This window comes from Nannospalax galili, unplaced genomic scaffold (genome assembly GCF_000622305.1).
Source record: "Nannospalax galili isolate Female #2095 unplaced genomic scaffold, S.galili_v1.0 scaffold290, whole genome shotgun sequence".
NCBI classification, from domain to species: Eukaryota; Metazoa; Chordata; class Mammalia; order Rodentia; family Spalacidae; genus Nannospalax; species Nannospalax galili.
In genome coordinates this window covers 4,717,313-4,737,019 of record NW_008331486.1, presented here as the reverse complement: position 1 = coordinate 4,737,019, position 19,707 = coordinate 4,717,313, and the positions used below count along the sequence as shown (strand labels likewise).

Genomic DNA, 19,707 nt, shown 5'->3' with positions numbered 1-19,707 from the left:
GGACAGAGCTGGAGCGAGGCCGTGAGGTCAAGAGAGAACCAGCAGCAGGGGTGTTGGAAAACCGTGATGACACAGGACAGATGGGGAAGAGTGCTGGAGCAGTGCCCTCGAGGTCCTGGAGGAGGGACCACGTACATCCTCCCCTCCCTCTTGGCCTGTCTAACTCCTACTCATCCCTCAAGGGTCAGTGTAAAGGTCACTTTCTCAGGGAAGTGCTCCTGACCCCTCTGATTAGGTCAGGGCCCCATCATCCCCCTTCACAGCACGTGATAGTTCTCCTCACAGGACTTGGGAACTCTGGTGATGTGGAAGCCCTGTGAGGGCAGGGCTGGCTCCATCCCCAGCCATGTCCCCTGCACCCAGCACATGCCTACCACACTGTTGGGTGTTGGACATCTGAGGATGTATGGTCCAAAAAACAAGCTAGAGACACGTGCCTGACTTCTGCTCCTGTCTGACTTAATCACGGTGCAATGATCGGGACTGTACAGTCACTGACTGTTACAAATATTTGGGTTTAGAAGAGCTTGGTTTGTTCCTGTTTGGGGCTTTGTAGATTGGCTAACACACAAACCAGAGCCATGTGATCGGACACATCCTTCTACTGACATTGTGCACTACAAAATGAACATGTTTCGGTCTGTGTCTACAATGCATTCATTTAGCAACACTTGCTGAAAAGCCTTCAGTGCCACATTCTAGGGACAAGGTTGAGTCAGACTCTGCACCCGCCCTTACAGAGCTCAGTTCCAGTAGAGACCAGAGAGTAGTGTGTGTGCATCACAGCTGGGACAGACGGTGCATGGGGAAAGCGTTATAAGACTGTAGAATGACAGGGTGTGAAGGCTGGAGGATCCTGAGGCAAAGGAGCAAGAGCAGACAGCCCTCCCTCCACCTCCCCTTCCTGGTGTTGAGTTGCCTGGAGGCGGTCCTCAGGCTCTGAGAGCAGCAGGATCATGACCCCAAAGGCAGCCTCCAGGTACCCAGGTTCTCCCTTTCCCTCTGTCTCTGCAGGGCCCTGCTGTCCTCTGATATTTTCATGGCAATCCCCCCTCTAACTCCAGGGGAACAGAATATGATCCCTCAAACTGCATTTAGAGAATTCCCTGCCTGGAACAGAATGTGGGATTGTGGTGGCATAGGCCACTGGCAGGGATGGGACTGTCACTGATTCTCCGTCTTACTTTCAGACTTCCACAGAACTCATTCATAAAGACCAACCACCACCTTGCAAGGACCATGAGGCCACTGTGTGTGACCTGCTGGTGGCTGGGACTGCTGGCCACCGTGGGAGCTGCTACGAGCCCTGAGGACAGTTTTGAGGGTGCAGAGGATGGCTCGCAGAGAGAGTATATTTACCTCAACAGGTACAAGCGGGCAGGCGAGTCTCCAGACAAGTGCACCTACACGTTCATCGTGCCCCAGCAGCGGGTCACGGGCGCCATTTGCGTCAACTCCAAGGAGCCCGAGGTGCTCCTGGAGAACCGCGTGCACAAGCAGGAGCTGGAGCTGCTCAACAATGAACTGCTCAAGCAGAAGCGGCAGATTGAGACGCTGCAGCAGCTGGTGGAGGTGGATGGCGGCATAGTGAGTGAGGTGAAGCTGCTGCGCAAGGAGAGCCGCAACATGAACTCACGAGTCACTCAGCTGTACATGCAGCTCCTGCACGAGATCATCCGCAAGCGTGACAATGCGCTGGAGCTCTCCCAGCTGGAGAACAGGATCCTGAACCAGACGGCCGACATGCTGCAGCTGGCCAGCAAGTACAAGGACCTGGAGCACAAGTACCAGCACCTGGCCACGCTGGCCCACAACCAGTCAGAGGTCATTGCACAGCTGGAAGAACACTGCCAGCGGGTGCCTGCGGCCAGGCCTGTGCCCCAGCCACCCCCTGCCACCCCGTCTCGGGTCTACCAACCTCCCACCTACAACCGAATCATCAACCAGATTTCGACCAATGAAATCCAGAGTGACCAGAACCTGAAGGTGCTGCCACCCCCTCTGCCCACCATGCCTGCCCTCACCAGCCTCCCATCTTCCACAGATAAGCCATCGGGTAAGTCCTTTGTGGGATCCAAGCTCACGTGGGCCTCTGAGCCAGGCACCAGGTTTCCCTTAGCTGTGATCCCAAGTGGGAGGGAAGAGCCTCGGTCAGTTAAGGCCAGGCCAGGACTTGCATAATCTCTTAGCAGTCTCTTGGAATGGCTGCTGGAACCAGTGGGGTTGAAGGGTGAGGGACCACATTGCTCAGAGAGGTGATGGAAGGTAGAACCTGCCAGCAGGGGGCTCTGGAGAGTGTGATGGCTCTGTGGCTTCAGAGAAAAAAGAACTGAGGCCTGGACCTTTCTGAGCTCTGCTATGATGTCTTGCCTATAGATTTACATATACGTGTAGGGCCCAGACCTGCCATTCTGCAAATGTCACAGAATAAACAGTAGACCAAGAGAAAAGAGAATGTTATCATGTTAAGAGTTAAGGCCTTATAGGGACTGTGGGACAGGAAGGGGCGTTCCCAAAGCGCACAAGTTTCCTTTGGTCCATTGCAACTGGAGTTTTCCACAAAGCTTCCATATACTCTTAGGTATACCTGCCATCCTAAACTGACTCCTAGAACACTGTCATGGAAGAATGGGATTCCTGGAAGAATACCCTGGGAAGTGGAACCAAGATGCCGCACTGGGCATGTTCATGAGCATCACCTGATTCATCCTGTAGCTCCCTAGGGACAGGCTGAGCAGCTTGCTCACAGGCTGAGGACGCTTGAGCTGCCTGGGGAGTGAGGCCTTTAGTTGAATCCAGAGCTGGCTCATCTGTGCTATGGACTCTGGCAATTCTCAGTTTGGGGTGAGTAGGCTGGAGGGTTGCCTCACTGGGCACAGCCCCCTGGAGTTCAGCCTCCCCTTCAACAAGGCACTGTTGCCTTCTAAGTGTGCTAACAAATTCATTAAAAGCCAAGCTCCCATCTGCCCTACGCCAGCTTGCTCTGCCACTTCTTTGTATAAGCAGGGAGATATTTTTACTGAAAATATCCTGTCATACTTCAAAAACTGAACATAAGTACCGAGCTGAACCTGTGTGCAGGAGGGTGGCCAGTGGGCAGATTGTGGGTGGGTAGGTCAGTGAGGGGAGGAGACAGGTCGGTGCAGGGTAGAGCATCTGTCACAGAACCTGGAAGCAAAGATCAGGAGTGGGTATGGGGCTGGAAAGCCTGGTGCTCTGGAGTAGACCTAGATTCAAATCCTGCTTCTTCCACTGATGAACTCTGGGACGGGGCAGACTACCTTGTCCCTCGGTACCTATTTCCTCATCTGAGGTTTTGGGTAGGCTTTTAGTCCATTCCCAACTGACAGTTCTAGGAAATGAAATACTGCAGAGCACGTGGCTTACATGGCGCTGGGCCCATGGTAAAGTGAGCCTCCTTTGATCATGGTCTTTTCATCTTAAAACAAGGAGACAGGTAAACAGTTTGTCTTTAGTCTGGTGTTCAATGGCTAATGACTGCTCCATCTGTACCCACACCTGGTTTGCATCAGAGGTGAAAGAGAGGGTGGGTGTGTTCATGTCTCCTGACAGACTACCCAGAGAAGAAATGTACCCTTAGGTGCTACATGAAGGCTCAGTTGAACAGGCTTACAGTCAGGCAGCTGTCACGATGTCCCCAGATGTCCTTTTGACTTAGGATCTCTGGTTTCTAACACACTGTGCTTGAACAAAACTGGTAGATATGGAGTGTAGGAATAAATTCCGAATTTGCATCTGGGCCCCACTTCTTTTTGGGTAGCTGCTCATGAGAAAGCCATTTCAATTGGCTGGATATAGCTCTGTTGATAGAGTGCCTGCCTAGCATACATGAAGCCCTGAGTTTAGCTCCGGGACTGCATAAAAGCAGGTGTGGTAGCATGTGCCTATGATCCCAGCATTCAGGAGGTGGAAGCAAGAGGATCAGCAGTTCGAAGTCATCCCTAGCTGTACATAGAGTTCAAGGCCAGCTTGGGTGAAAACAAACAAACACACAAACAAATAAATAAAGAGCATGGAAATTCTTTAACTCCTTTGAGTGTCAGTTTTCTCCAAAGGGGGAGATGGGGTAAAACTCTAACCTTACAGGGATACTTCATGAAAACCCAATTCAATGACTCATGTGCTATGTGGTCACGGGGGGTGGCCAGCCAATGTGGTCTGGGTCCTCCTTCGACTCGGGAGGCAGGTGAGAACTATGGTCCTTGGTTTCAGGAGCTCAGTCTGGGGCGGTGGCAGGTGCACAAATGCATCTGGGTTCTACTCCGTCCTCATCATTTCTATCCCCTAAATTCCTCACAGCAGGTTTGACTGGATTTCTCTGGGAGGGAAAATCTGATCAGGTCAAAATTTCTGAAACACTTTGAGAATTTATGAGGCCAGCATGATGAAGTATCAGGACTACAGTGAACACCGGGCTGTCGAGCCAGTGTGCTCAGTGAGTCAAAGAGAGGCAGATGTGGGGCTGTGAAGTCACTGAGGCGGCATGATTGAGCCCAGCTGGGGGGCAGGGATGGTTGGACAGAGATGAGACTTCTGTCTTGCATCTTGAGGGCTTTGTAAGTTTACCGGTTGCGCCTAGAAGTCAGGAAACCAAGTTATTCATGGGCCTCTGATAGAGATGGCTCTGTACAAAGACCCTGGGCCACAGCCCTGCTCTTGGCCTCTCAAAAGGCCTGGTACTCAGTTGTTTGCAACCCAGAATGGGTTCCGTTGCGCCTAGAAGTCAGGAAACCAAGTTATTCATGGGCCTCTGATAGAGATGGCTCTGTACAAAGACCCTGGGCCACAGCCCTGCTCTTGGCCTCTCAAAAGGCCCTGGTACTCAGTTGTTTGCAACCCAGCATGGGTTCCGGCACCTGCAGTGTGCTGTATTCAAGGCTCCCACACTCTGTACAAAGACCCTGGGCCACAGCCCTGCTCTTGGCCTCTCAAAAGGCCTGGTACTCAGTTGTTTGCAACCCAGAATGGGTTCCGGCACCTGCAGTGTGCTGTATTCAAGGCTCCCACGCCCACCCAGATGGTTGTCTCTCTAAGGAGGCACAAAGCTTGGGAGGTAATCTGCATACACTATACTTTTTCACACACACACACACACACACAGAGAGAGAGAGAGAGAGAGAGAGAGAGAGAGAGAGAGAGAGAGAGAGAGAGAGAGAGAGAGAGAGAGAGAGAGAGAGAGAGAGAGAAAAGCCTCCCCAAATGTTGCTACTTGATTATAGTACATATTTTATGGTCCATCTCATCACTGAGTGTCCATACAAAGGCAGGCAGAGTAGGAGGAGGGCGGCAGTGGGAAGATCCTGCCTTTCGGAGCTTGGACTAGAGTGGGAGGAAAAACAGGAGGTGCTCCACTTGGCCCAACCAATGGGCAGAGGGCTCTTATCGGTCCTCTTCCAGCTCAGGCAGGTTCTGGTCCTGGAAGACAAAACCTCTCTGTGCTCTCCCCAAAGGAGCCTTGATTCACTGCCATCACTCAACCAGAAACACCTTTGCAATTAAACACCTCTGCAGCCAGGTCCTGGCAGCTTCTGCCGTCCCTCCAGCAAGGTTCAGAGCCAGCGCTCTTTTGCCCTGTTGTTGGGGTCCACTCCGAGAACCCGCCCGAGGCGGCCGCAGTCCTCATCCAAAGCCATCTTCATGGTTTGTTCCCTGCCACAGCCAGATAATGACAGGCTGGCCCCAGGCCAGGGGGTGCCTGCCAAGAGCTGGGGTGAGGGACCCAGGTAGCTCCTAGTCTCCCAAGCGTCACACCTAGGCTTGGACCTGTCTTCCTCAGTGCTTAGACTGGAGACTTTTTGGTTGGGGGGGCGGTGCTCACAATGAGGCCTGGGCTGATGGCCAGCCTGTGGCTCTCTCCCCCTGCATTCTGCTGTTTTTAGAGCATGGTCTCAGAGGTCATTCTCTAAGAGGCACAGGCAAGGGTCGGAAGGGTTCTGAGCTCAGTCCAGGCAGACCCCATACACCAGTCTCTAGTCACATGGCCCACTGGAGAGATGACCAGGAAGAGTAGGGCTGCCTGCTCCCCACGGCAGAGCAAGGCCCTGCTGGAAAGGACTTATTTTTGTTTTGTTGCTTTTGAGACAGGTTCTTCCCATAGCCTCGGCTGGCCTGGAACTTGCTATGTAGACCAGGCTGGCCTCTATATCACAGAGATCCACCTGCCTCTGCCTCCTGAGTAGGAGACTTTAAAATCCAGCAGGAATCGGCACTTTTAGATGTTTCCTCTCTTGAGAAAGAACAGAAGTTGCTCGGCTAGTTTCTCCACAGATTAAAAAAAAAAAAGAGTCCTAACATCATAAAACATAGAACTGCACCTCTCCCTAGTGTGCCTTCCTGTCACAGAGACTGTTGGTGCAGAGCAGTGATGGTCCCTGGACTGGTCATTTCAGGATACTGAGGTTCAAAGTCACTTAGCCAAGGTCACACAACTAGCAAGTATCTCAGCCTCAGCCCAAAGCAAGTCTGTCTCTAGCACTCTGAGGTACTCCTCACTTCCACAGAGAGTCTCAACTGCTAGGGTGTGAAAACCTAGTGGTTTCAGCCACTAGGGACTTGCTTTCTGTCACTGTTTCATGGAACCAAGTTCTAAATAGTCCTTAAAAAGGGCATATACGCTTTTAATCCCAGCACTCCAAGAGACAGAAGCAGGCAGATCTCTGGGAGATCGACCTCAAAAGCAGGAGTGTGTGTGTGTGGTGGGGGTCTGGGGAACCCTAGAGGGCCGCACAGATGCAGTGCCTGCAGAAGCACAGGATCCCTCCTCAGCCTGCAAAGCCAATGCACAGAAACCATGATGCACACGTGATGCCCAGGAGACGGGTCTCACAGAGGCAATGGAAAAATCTAATGGTTAGCTTTTCTTAGGTGTGGACATATCTCTGGGGTTATACTTCAGCCTTTCATGGATAGCTGCATCACTGTAGAGCTGAGTCTAAAGTCCTGCTCTCTAAATGTTAGCTGTCCATGTAGAACACCAGAGTCGTAAACCCCTTCTCAGAGTTACCCTGCTTCATGGACATCACAATGTACACGTGAAAACCACCCTCTCACCCCAGGCCTCAAGAGCTGGAGCTTGGATGAACTGACCAAGAACATTTTTTCTAGTTAGATTTTCTCTCCTGATTTTATCTCCCTCTCTCTCTGAGGTAGGAAATATGTACAAGAGACCATGGGCCCCAGTATAAGCTTATCTGTGTCTCTTAACTCAATGAAGTTTAGATCACTTCCCTCCTTTCTGAAGTTGGGTGAATCCCATACAGAGGAAAGGTACTGGTCCCAAGGTGATGGAGCTGGGGAAGGTAGGGTATAGTGCTGCTGATGACAAGGGGGTGACTAGCTAGCCCTGATTCCTATTCGGCCTTCAGGGCTACAGAGACTGAGGGGAAAGCCACCAGGTCTCCCGCCTCTAGAGTGTGTATTATTTCCCCCATACCATACTCTTTTCTCTAAAATGTTTTCTTAAATGAGTAAGACCTCCAGATTCACTGCAAACTATGCAATAGAGCAGTGATGTTTCAAAGAGCACTCTCTGCTAGCTTCCTCCTAAACAAAAGCCAGCACAGGCTGTGTAGTCCTTGGGCCATCTTCCCTCCTCCTCTGGGGGCCTGGGGAGCTGATCACAAAGAGCCTTTGAGTAGGACCCACAGCTATCCCTCCACCCTCAGGCCACTTTCCAAGGATGACAGAGGGCTAAAGGCCCTGGGTATTTGCAACTGAGGAGATAAACTATCAACTTGTTAGTGTTACAAGCTGGGTATCTGGCATCTCAAAGCATGAAAATTTAACAGTCTGGCACTTGGCAAACAAGAAGTAATCGAGAAAATCCTGAAGAACAGGCATCTGTGCCCAGCTTGCTCAGCTTGCTGGTCATACAAATGATCATTGTGGTGAATTTACGTGGTTGGCCTATACTGTAGTCCTGACAGGCCACAGATTTTATTTTTGGGGGGTTATGTGTTTTGAAAGTAGAAGGAAAGCAGAATTAAGCCAGCTGGTATCGCACTGCTGAATGTCCGAAGTTGTGCTGTCTGTGGAGCTGACAGTCAGGTGCTATGGTAAAAGTAATAACATACACGTGAGGAAATGGGCTGTGGGGACCTGCTTATGGGACCCTGGAGACAGTCCCTCCCCGATCCCCCAGCACTGCTCCTCAGCCTCGGCCTCCCGAGGGTGAATCAGGATGACATAATCCTGGTGTTCTTTACCCTGACTCTCAAGAGCAACAGATGGAGCCAAGAGCAGGGGAGTTATGTTATCCTTTTTCTCTGATAAAAAAGCTAAGTGATTTTTTAAAAATAATTTTTTAATATAAAATTTTAGGTTAAAATTACTATAAACATAGAAAAACATCTTGGTAAGAAAAGCAAATATTAGTTTAAATGACAAAGAAATAAATACAATTTTTTTCCTGGATGTTGAAGTTAAGTAGCCACTGTGATGTTTCTAAAGTAATTTCTAAACACCATCTCTACCACAGATGGTCTGGTCCAGACTTCTCCACAAAAAGGATTCCTTTTCAGGTGCTGGTCTGGATGCTGTTGACCAACTGCTGTGGGGTCTCTGTTTCTAGAAGGTTCTCAATCTGAGGGTGATTAGGGAATATAGTTTGTATCCCTGTGAAGGTGGGAGGTGAAGGCTGGTGGAATGCAGGGACTTGTTCCTGCCTGTACCAGGAAGATCAACTTGGGTTAGCCTGTGGTCTACTAAGGGACAGACCCCAACAACTCTAATAGTGTGGTGACAGCATATAATGCAGGAGGAACCTGGCACAAGAGGCACGCCTGAGCTGCAGTCCCAGGCCCTGCACCTTCCAGGCCTCGGAGCCCGCGCTGCCTTGTGGCTCCCAAGGATAGGATGAAACAGCATGGCTGTCTCACCAGGCTGGTAACAGGCTCTCAAGACATGGTAGTGGCCACTCTTACTATACTCCAGGAGAGATGAATGCGAAGGCATTTGGGGGAACCCCAGGCAGAAGGAAGTAGCTTTCTGGGGCAGGAAAGGCTTCCTGGAGGAGGTAACAAGGGGCTGAGGCCGTGTAGATCTACTCTCAGTCACTGCCAGCCACTGTTAGGAAATCATGAAGGCCAGGCTCAGTGCTGGGCAAATGTCCTGCTTCAGACAGAGAAAAAGGTTGTAATGCCACAAATTATACACCAAGTGGCTTGTGGTCCAGTCCCGGGTAAAATGGTGGTGCAGAGGATAAAGAGGGCTTTGTGAGTACGTGGGAGATAAAAGGTGATTGGTGAAGGCCAGCATGAATTCTTTAAGATGAACCAGTGATGCTGGCCCCCTTCCTTGGAGAGAGTTAATAGGCTGGCTGACCACAGGCTGCTTGTCTAACATCTGTGGGTCGCCAATCTCAGGTCTGGTAAGTTCTTGAATGATGTGCTTACATGGCACTGAGAGCAGTCCACATCCCGTGAGCACCTTACCCAGGCAGCCCCGGAGGCCACCAATGCTTCCCTGGGGAAGTGGCAGGGCTCTACCCACTCTTGGAGCCCAGCAAGGGGTGGGGGGCGGTCAGCTCTACACACAGTGAGACTTACAGGGCCCTGCTAGTTAATCACTTTTCTGTCCTCTTTTCTTTCTCTTTTTTGGGGTGTTGGAGGCTGAACCCAGAGCCTTGAGCATGCAAGGCAAGACCTCTACTCCTAGTCCCTCCTCTTTTCTAAGTTGTTTAAATTGCCCATCTCTCCTGCCCAACTGCTCTGCTGGAACCTGACTGGGCATGTGCTTCCCAGCCTGTCCTTGGAAAGCAACACACAACACACAGTACAGTAGTGCTGTTTATTTTGAGGTCAAGAAGGGAGGAATAGGGCCTCTAGAAGCCCTTCATGGGCCCTAAGGGCTCTTGGGAGGCCTCAGGCTACACCAAATGCATTAAAGTGCACCCACCTCCACACATCTAATTTTTACTGTAACAGTTTTGAAAGGATTTGAATAATTCTGCTTTTGAAATTATTTGGCTAAGAGTAACTCAATTTATGGCTGGCTCTGATTTCTCAGCAAACATCAGGCATGTTCAAAAATTCTTGGGAAGTGAGAAAAATCTAACCTACAAATTGTTTTCCTAAGTAGTAACGTTTTTATGGAGGCTAAAATTAACAATTAATGAATGTGACAAGATGTTACACTTTGTAGAAACTTAATCGCAGTCTAATAAATTTTAATTTTGCAATTTTCTTTTCATATCTGAAAACCAATAAGTTTTTTTTTTTTAAGGTCTTGAACATTTTCATAAACTCTTAAAAAGCTTGCTGGCCCTAAGCCCTATGTGCAGAGGACTAAAGTGGTCCATGAAGTGGGTTCATTGCACTTTTGCCCTGTATCCAAGAAATGATACATACACTGTCAACCAAGGCTCCAAACTATTCCTGTGTTTAGGTCAGAGCTTTGCACTCTGGTTCACTGAAAGGTAGCCACTGACATAGACAAGAATTTTGCCAAGCTTCTCAGTAAATGAGAACCAAGCAACATCAGGTGGGGTTAGTCCTCAGGGCTCTGTGCAGGGTCTAACCTCCTGCCTGTTCAGGACACCCAGGGATCCTGCTGCCAGCCAGGGTGGGACTTGTACCTACAAAGTACACTGGCCTTGGCGTTAGATGGGTAAATCTGAGTAGGACATTCCAGATCCAATTTTAATATCTCGTCATATCTGTTGGCAAAGAGACTCAGTAGAGACAGACCATCTGTGAGAGCAACTGAAAACTGCACATGGTTCTTGTACAAGGCAGATGTCTTAGAGGCAACCCAGGACAATGGGTGTGACCAGCCCAGTCTCAGGAGCAGCTCCCAGGGCCATTTCCACAGGCTCTAGGGTCCTCTACTCAGCCTAAGGGCACCAAGTCCTGAGGCTCGGGAGATGAAGAGCTCCTCAACTACTGAGCAGTTTGGGAAAGCCTCTGCTCTTCAACTGTTCCTCAAGTGCAGAGGCATAGGTTGCTGCAGTTTGCTTAGTCAGGGCCACACAAAAGGCCCTGCGGTTTGTGAGCCTGCTTCAGCTGTGGGGCCTAGGGAAATTCAGCTGAAGCTGGTCTGTCTGAGGATACAGACAGGAAACAGAAAGGATGATATACTGGGGCCAGGCCTGGCTGCTGGTCCCCAAACCCCTTTACCAGAAAGCTCTGTCTGGAGGTAGTGAACAATTCAGTCACAGAGTAGCCCCTGACTTTGCTGGTGGCCTTGTACCTATGGGCCCTCCATCAAGAATGCCAGGGAGGAGGGGGCTTGGGACACCCAACCTTGATCACTTCCAAGCCTTACCAGGGTTGGCCCTAGGGTCCCAACATATGCCAGCCTTCTTCCTTCTCTCCTCTGGTTGTGTGTGTTTCCTGCACCCGCTGCCTCTCTAGGGAACTGCATGGACTCCACTAGCCATGGCGGCTGCTCTGCTCTTCACGTGGAACATTCTGACTATGGTGTAAATATGGCCTTTATAGAGGTGAGCCTAGGTGCCGCCAGCTTAGTGTTGGCCTGGTGCTTCGGGCAGAGCTGCCTCTCAGAAGGGGAGCCAAGGCAAACACAGCCCGGGCACTTGCTCTGTGCCAGAGGATGCTTCGCCCACTGCATTTCGAAAATTCAGCTTTGCTTGACAAAAAAAAGATTTCCATTCTTTACTTAGGAACAGCTTTGAGGACTTCATTTAAATTCTGACTTTGAAATATGCTTGGTGGAAAATACCTATTAATAGGTACTATATATGTGTATTTGTATTATATATAATATTAATTATATATATGATCATATTTAGTTTTGGAAGCTCAAGAGCAAACAGCAATGCATGTGCAGCAGGGACGGGCTGAACGCCTTCCAATGTACCAACTTTCATTTAAGCAGAGAAAGGGAGAAGGCACTGAGATCTGGCTTGAGACCCTCAGGACAGCTAGTGTTCTTTCCCTGGTGACAGAAGAAACAACCTAGGCTCAGTGAGGCACTCTCCCAAAGTCATTCTGTGAGTAGGTGAAGCCACCCATGAGCCCAGGGCACTCAATTCCACTCTGCCTCAGCCACACATCCTTTACCCAAAGCTGGATGCCTCACCTGGCCGTCCACGGCAGCACCTGTGTGTAACAATGACAGATCTGTCACTGTGTTATTTATCCCATTGTTTATATGCAACTGGCCAGGATGGTTCCTGTTGCGATTAAAGGCTTCTTGTCACCAGGGTGTATGGACTTGGTCACTGTGATAGGGTCACAGGATCATTTGCTGGTGCCAATTTTTCAATGCAAACTGTATTTTGGACTGATTTCCATTTGCCATTTATGTTGTTAACCTTTGCCACTGGTGTTTCTGATGTGTTTGAATGTGGGAGATTTGGTGGGCGGCTTTGAAGGAGATGAAGTTCTTGATGAAGTTGACAGTCTGAGTGTCATGAGATGTGAAGGCTTCAGGGATGTGTGGAAAGGCTTTCCTAAGAGCAGAAAATGCTGATACTCCACATCATTTCAAAAATCAATATGATTCTAGAAGGCAGTGCAAAACTGCCAGATTTGTCAAAAACCAAAAACAGAGGAAAACTTTAACAATGTAAGATGCTAAAATATTCGGAAAATGGGCAAAGGTCATAATAAGTAAATCTAGGAAAGAAAACCAACCCAAATTATCAATAAAGACAAAGCTAAAAAAGAGTTTAACAGCTTGATAAAGATAGTCCTTAGGACTCAGAGACAAGAGCCTGGCCTCCACCCTCCACTTTGGTTGGGGACAAGCAAGGGTACATCAGAATTCTAGGTGGGACTCCCACCTAGAATATCTGAGGTCACAGACTACCCTGCCCCTATGGGCCATATGGCCTTGTGGTGTCCCCTAAGGTCCCCAGCTCTAGTTTCCTCATCTGTAAAATGGGAAGACTACTGTTGCCTCTCAGGGGCAAGGGAAAGATCAGCAGTGGAAATTCCCAGGCAAGGCTTGCAACAGACCAGGACCATCAGAAAAGATCTGTATGGGCTGTATTGGCCAACTGCTATTACTACTCCAGACAGGACTCCCTTAGAACTGGGTATTTAGAACCTGGACCTCAAGGGTGCACATACTTTGAGCAACTGTTTAAAAATTGTTTGAGTTTGCATTTTTCTTTTTAAAAAATTCTCTTTTAGTGTGTGTGTATGTGTGTGTGTGTGTGTGTGAGAGAGAGAGAGAGAGAGAGAGAGAGAGAGAGGATACCCTTGGGTATCAGTTCTCACCATCCATTTTGTTTGAGATAGGGTCTCTGTTGTTTGTTGCTGTATATCCCAGGCTAGTGTCTGTCCCCTCCCAGACCCTGAGTTCTATGGGATTCTCCTGTCTCCACCTCCTATCAACACAAAAACTCTGGGATTACAGATGCATGCTGCCACACCTGGCTTTATAGGTGCTGGGGATTCTAAATTAGGTCTTCATGTTGTGAAACAGCGCTTTACTCACTGAATTGTCTCCCCAGCCCTTCCTAAAAATTCTTACTACTTAAGGGGTCTTACTACTGAAGGTTTCAAAGCATTCTGAATGACTTATCTTTAATAAATAAATAAGCAAGTCTTTTTCCTGGAATACTGAGATAGGCTGAAATTGTGGAAGGCAGCACCAATTGGGAGCCACAAGGCCAACTGGTCCCCCTCCCAGTGGCCTCTAAAGTCCACCTGAAGGCAACTCCTTCAAGAACAGCCTCCCCATCTGCCTATCCCCCAGGGACCGGGTGGTTCTGCAAGACAAGGCCTGGCTGCTGGCTGTTGGTGGGCTTTATACTTGGCAGTTTCCCTTGCCCTCCATTTTCTGTCCCTGCACTCTCATCAAGAGTCCGTCCCACCCTGCTGACCTGTTAGAGAGCTGGGAGGTCTCCCACGCCTGCGGGTACTCAGCTCCAGCTGTCAAGGACAGACTCCCATTCTCTGTCTTAGTCCCTGGGGCTCGGGCCAAAGACAACCAACCCCTTTTTCTCCTTTCTGAAAGATTTTCCTGAAGGTCTGATCTTCCTTTCCGCAGGATAGATACTGAGGGGGCCAAAAGCAGGAAGTGGCGTAAGGGGATAAAAGGGAGGAAGAAAGGGAGGGAGGAATGGAGGGAAGAGGAAGGAAAGAGGGTAGGAAGAAGGGAAGGAGCTTTGTGTGGGGGATACATAATGCCCAGGGTGGGTGCTTGGGGTCCTGAAGGTTCCTATGTACAGGGAGGGAACTGGGGAAAAGGTAAAGGGGTGAGAAGCCCCCTAGAGAATGAAGGAAGGAGTCCACTGTTAACTGTCAGCATCAAGTTGACCTGGGTACAGGAGATGCCAAAGGTATAGGCAAGCCAGCTCCCTGCTTCATCAGGCACTAGGGCTCGGTGAGGTACTCCAGTTCAGCCTTGCCTGTTTGACCATCACAGTAGACGAGCTGAACCCTACGGCCAGCCTCAAGGAAGCTGCAAAGCTGGGGCTGCACAGGAAAAGCCGAGCAGTCCCACTCTGAGGGGTACCTCCTCATACACGGGGGAGAAAGACAGGATCCCAGGCACTGGAACCGAGAGAGTTAGTAATGCCAGCTGCCCCTCCTGGTGCCCACGGCCCAGGGCAGTGCCCGAGGAGACTGGAACTCCATTAATCGCTGGTATTGTTGTTTTTACTTTGGGTTTTTGCCACAGGATCTCTTTACCTAGGCTGGCCTAGAACTTGCTGTGTGGCAGAGGCTGACCTTGAACTTCTGATCCTCCTGTCTCCACCTCCTGAATGCTGGGATTACAGGTGTGAGCCGCCACATCCAACGATTCAATTAATAGTTGTGGAATGAACAAATTAGTACAGCAAATCAGAATATCTCTAGCGCCTCTGATCTTAACCATTCTCAGTCCAGAGGATATTTTGAAACACATGATTCAAGGTGTGGTGATTTTATTTATTTTAAACTATGTAGTTGAATGGCTAGGACTTGAAAACCTCCAGAAGTTTCCTCTGATCACTGAGGAAGACCCCAGCTTGACTGGACTTGGTGACCCAAGCCTGTACTTCCTTGCTGTGTGCTCAGTGTTGAACACAGGAAACCATTAGGGAAGACTCGGGCATGGAGAGGGACTGAAAGACCCAGAGCAGCTATTCAGTCTCCTACAGCAACCCTTCTGGTATCAGCTGCAGAGGAGAGCTATGGCCTGGGATGTGCATCATCCTTTAGGCTCAGGATCTATATGAACAGCCACCTAGGGATGTGTGGGTTCTGAGCACTGACTACATGAGCCTGCTTCAGAAACATGCACTGATTTGGAAGGGAGAGTGCATGGTTCAAAAAGATACACAGAGACCAGCAAATGATTCCCAGAAACACCCCAGTCTCTGGTTATATGGCCAAACTCCCTGGCCTGGGCCCTGTGGCCCAAAGAAGTGCGTTAGTGATGGCAGTCACCGAGCACTGTCATTGGAAAGGCAGATGTGGGGCCAGGCTAAGAGTGGTCAGGTAACCCAGCTTCACTGGTGGAGGGAGCACAGTGCCAAGCCCATACAGAGTTCGTGAATGTGGCTACACTTAGTAGGCACACATCTCATCCCACCAATAGGAATAACTTCTTCAAAAACTACTCTAAGAATATCTCCCCAAGTGACCTCTGTAACCCTAACAGTTCTGGAGGAGGTAAATATGACTCCCATCTACAAACAGGAGACATTGAGGGCTACAAGTGAGGCTAGGAGTCCACCATCCTGACTCTTGGCCGGTGCTTGGCTTTCATATCACATTACTTCTCAAACTCACAAAGGTCTATCCCTTCAAAGTGTATCCTGTGACTCCATTGGAGGTTATGCCTGCTTGGGCAGCAGCTGGAGACATGGTCTGGTGACAGCCAGTTATGACATGTCCACATTTGTGTCTGTAGGCCCATGGAGAGACTGCCTGCAGGCCCTGGAGGATGGCCATGACACCAGCTCCATCTACCTGGTGAAGCCAGAGAATACTAACCGCCTCATGCAGGTGTGGTGTGACCAAAGACATGACCCTGGGGGCTGGACTGTCATCCAGAGGCGCTTGGATGGCTCCGTCAACTTCTTTAGGAATTGGGAAACATATAAGGTGAGATTGATGGGCCTGTGTGCATTGCCTGCAAGGTGACTGGCCCACCCAGGTGAGAAGGACAAGCACAGGGTCATGTCTACAAAGCCACCAGGATGGTAAGCACAGGCTCCTCCCTGCCTGCCACTCAGGATGAGGCAGAGAAAGCATCTCACCCTTAGCTGGGGTTCCCACAGGGAGGACCTGTTTTCAAGGCCCGGAAGCTCCCAGGTCCTAGGAGACTCCCCTAAGAGGCTTGTATAGGTAATTCTGGCAATGCTCAGGCCCTAACTGTAGGGCCATCTTCTGGTCTGCCCAGTTCCCAGGGCACTGAATGCTCTTCCTTTTGGTAAGGCTGCAAGGGCTCTACCTCACCTCCTACCCTCCTCTGAATAAAGAGAAGGCACTAAGGATGGCACCGGCAGTTCAGTTCACTGGATACCCATCCTGTGCCAGGCACTGGTACAGCAGGATTCTCTATGTGACCTCTAACCTCACAGAGTCTTTCAGGAGGGTACTGCCTGTAGGTGCGCCTTACAGGTGAAAACATGGGCCACAGCTACAACATGGCAAAGCAGCACCTGTAGCTGAGACCTCACTACCAAAGCCACGACTCCCATCAGCCACAATGCCCCACAATGTTGTCTCCTTGAGTCTCCCCACCCTGGTTCCCCTGATCACCCCGAGCAGCCTGGGTGTCCCTTGCTTCTCCCTCCACCTAACACAGAGGTCCTCCTCATTCTCCATTCTCTCTCATGGGGCGGAAGGGGGCTACAGCATGGCGAAGGCTCACCCACTTAGGGAGGCTGATAATAGTGCTTAGCTCTGAGAATCACTAGGAGGATCAGCAAGGATACCTGGGCTAAGTTCTCATCACCAGCTGGTGCACTACGAGCATTCACTTAACACGGGACATACTGTTATTAATGAATCCATCTGTTACAAGACTTTGGTGGCCACTGCTCAGCTGATCTCTGAAACTACACATCAAACCAGACATAACGAAACCCACAGGTTTCAAACCTATGAGAGCGCCCAGGTGGACGTGACTTATCAGTCACAGCTCACACCTAGTGGTATGCTAGAGCTTATACATAACCCTCACACACAGCCCATCTCGAGAGAAGGAAACTGAGGCTTGGGGGTGGGGCAAGGGCTCTGGTCCAAGTATGGCTGGATGTATGCCTTTTGGGTACAAGGCTCTCATGACCATATTACACCTGCTCCACAGCCACCCTGCCTTTGAGGAGACACAGCATCCACGTGATGCTTAAGCCAGAGAAAGTGTGCTCTTCAGACGTGTGAGTGGTGCATGACTTAAGGTTAAGAAGCTGTAGTGGCTCACCCAGTCACAGAGCCAATACACAGGGTAGCAGGGGGTGGAGCTCAGACCTGCCTTGTACTCATGCTCTCCTGGGTCTTTCCCAGCAAGGGTTTGGGAATATCGATGGCGAGTACTGGCTGGGCCTGGAGAACATCTACTGGCTGACAAACCAAGGCAACTACAAATTGCTTGTGACCATGGAGGACTGGTCTGGTCGCAAGGTCTTTGCAGAATATGCCAGCTTCCGCCTGGAGCCAGAGAGCGAATATTACAAGCTGCGGCTGGGGCGCTACCATGGCAATGCAGGCGACTCCTTCACCTGGCACAATGGCAAGCAGTTCACCACCCTGGACAGAGATCATGATGTCTACACAGGTAGGAGAAGTAGAGTCAAACTTGGGTGCTGAGCAAGAAGAGAGATCAACCAACACTAGAGCCCCTGACTCCAGGGCTTGGGAGCAGGAAGATCTCAGGGTGACAGACCGCTGTACCAAACGGCCCGACCCTACTCCTACTTCTCAAAGGCCCCTTCTTCTGCTCATGCCCTCCAATTCCCTCTGCAAAGCTGAGCTACAGTGGTACTTACAAAAAAGGGAGGCAGCCGGGCGCAGTGGCGCATGCCTTTAGTCCCAGCACTCGGGAGGCAGAGGTAGGGGGATCTCTGTGAGTTCGAGGCCAGCCTGGTCTACGTAGTGCGATCCAGGTGAGCTGGGGCTACAGGGAGATGCTGTCTCAAAAATACCAAAAAATAAATAAATAAATAAATAAATAAATAAATAAATAAACAAAAGGGGGGGGCAGATGCATACAGATCTTACTGGTGAAGGCTGTCCTGGCCAAGGCACTCATGCTTTGGGCTGTGCCCTTCTCAACTCTAAGGCACACATATCCACAGGCTCTGGGCTACATACCCTGCATTCCAATGCTGGCCCCACCACCTCAGTCATGCATCTTCAGCATGCTGCATAGTCTCCCTGGGCCTCAGCTTCAACATCTGGAAGTGAGACAGTGCCTACCTAGCTGGGTAGGGAAAGGTGCAGAGCACCTGCTTTGGGTGCCCTGGCTGGGAAGCAGCACGTGGTAAGGCTTCCACTTGGTAGCTCTCTTGCCGTCTACTGTCATTAGCCTGTAATGTTAATGCAGCTTCTGTAAGAAAGCTACTAAGAGGAATCTGGATGGCAGAGATGAAGTAATTTTTCCACGATCACATGCCTCCAATTCAGGTCTTCATAAATAAAAAATAGGGAAAAGACAGAAAAATCCAACATGCACAGGTACAGTCTGGCACTAAGTACAGACATCAGGGACCTATACCCCCTGCCCCAGCTGATGGCTCTGAAACCTCAGACCTAGTAACTTCCCATGAGGTCCAGAGGCCCTGCAGCTTGGCTGATCAGCAAGACCCAGGGCCCTTTGGGTCTTGACCTTCAGCCAAGTCTATGTCTGCTTGCCCAGGAGAGTCAGGCCTAGCCTCTCTTGCCTAGCCTCCCATTTAGTCCTGGTCTGAAGCAACCACTGGCCCTTTTGAGGAATGAACCCTGGAGGCTGTGTCAGAAATAGCATGTGATTCAAACAAGCCTTGATATCTACATACTAAGTCAGGGAGACTCATTCTAGATCCCTAAGGCAGCCACACGCTAGTGGACAGTTCTCCCAACTTCAAGGCCCAGAGGGAACATGACCTGCCTGTCCACATCCCACAGAGATACTTCTCCAACTCTGGCACTGAACTAACCATGCTGGAAAGCTTCCATAGAAGCAGCCCTTGCTCTGAAGTAGTGAGTCCTGTGGGCCAGAGTTATAGAAGCTATAGAAGCTTCCAAAAGAGGAAGGCAGAAGTCCTGATCATCCTGGTCTGACCCTTGGACATGAGGCTACAGAAAATACTTGAGAGCTACCATGAAGAGCAGGGAAAAGGATGGTCCTCGACCCCAGGCTATCAATGGAGTACAGGGGTATGCAGAGTCAGGGCAAGAGGGAGTACCAAGCGCCCCCACCCCCACCCCAGCTCACCAAATGCAGCATTGACATTTGGCTCTTATGGTGCCAAAACACAGCACAGAGGAAGCCCCAGGAAAGACCCTGGAAAACCTGGGACTGAGGCTATTCCCAGCTTCCACCTCAGGCTGCCTGTGACCTCCTCATCCCTCCCAGGAGATGGACTAGAGCAGGATCATAGCTCCATCAGACCTGCCAACTCCAAAACAGCCTGTCCCTGAAGAATGGGTCCCCTCTTAGGCTGAGTGCCCAACTAAGCCCAGTGCCTGGGCTCCGCCTATTCTTCCACCTCCCCCATGGGGTGCCATGCCCCTACACGCCTGCTCATACCTTGCCCATAGTCTCATTGTTCTGAAATGTGTGTCCTTGGCAGCAAAATGT

At 50.2% G+C, this 19,707-nt stretch overlaps 2 protein-coding genes across 8 annotated transcripts in view; one reads left to right on the top strand and one right to left on the bottom strand.

The window, feature by feature from the left end:
• The window catches only part of Ralgps1 (Ral GEF with PH domain and SH3 binding motif 1), a 269,430-nt gene that overhangs the window by 101,275 nt on the left and 148,448 nt on the right, over positions 1-19,707 (bottom strand). The window lies entirely within an intron of this gene.
• Positions 1-19,707, top strand: part of Angptl2 (angiopoietin like 2) — a 33,600-nt gene that overhangs the window by 11,638 nt on the left and 2,255 nt on the right. Inside the window, exons 2-4 of the mRNA XM_008824953.2 lie at positions 1,191-2,056; positions 15,832-16,025; positions 17,433-17,703. Coding sequence (XP_008823175.1) covers positions 1,240-2,056; positions 15,832-16,025; positions 17,433-17,703 — 1,282 coding nt within the window. The 5' untranslated portion in view covers positions 1,191-1,239. The remainder of the gene's footprint in view (positions 1-1,190; positions 2,057-15,831; positions 16,026-17,432; positions 17,704-19,707) is intronic.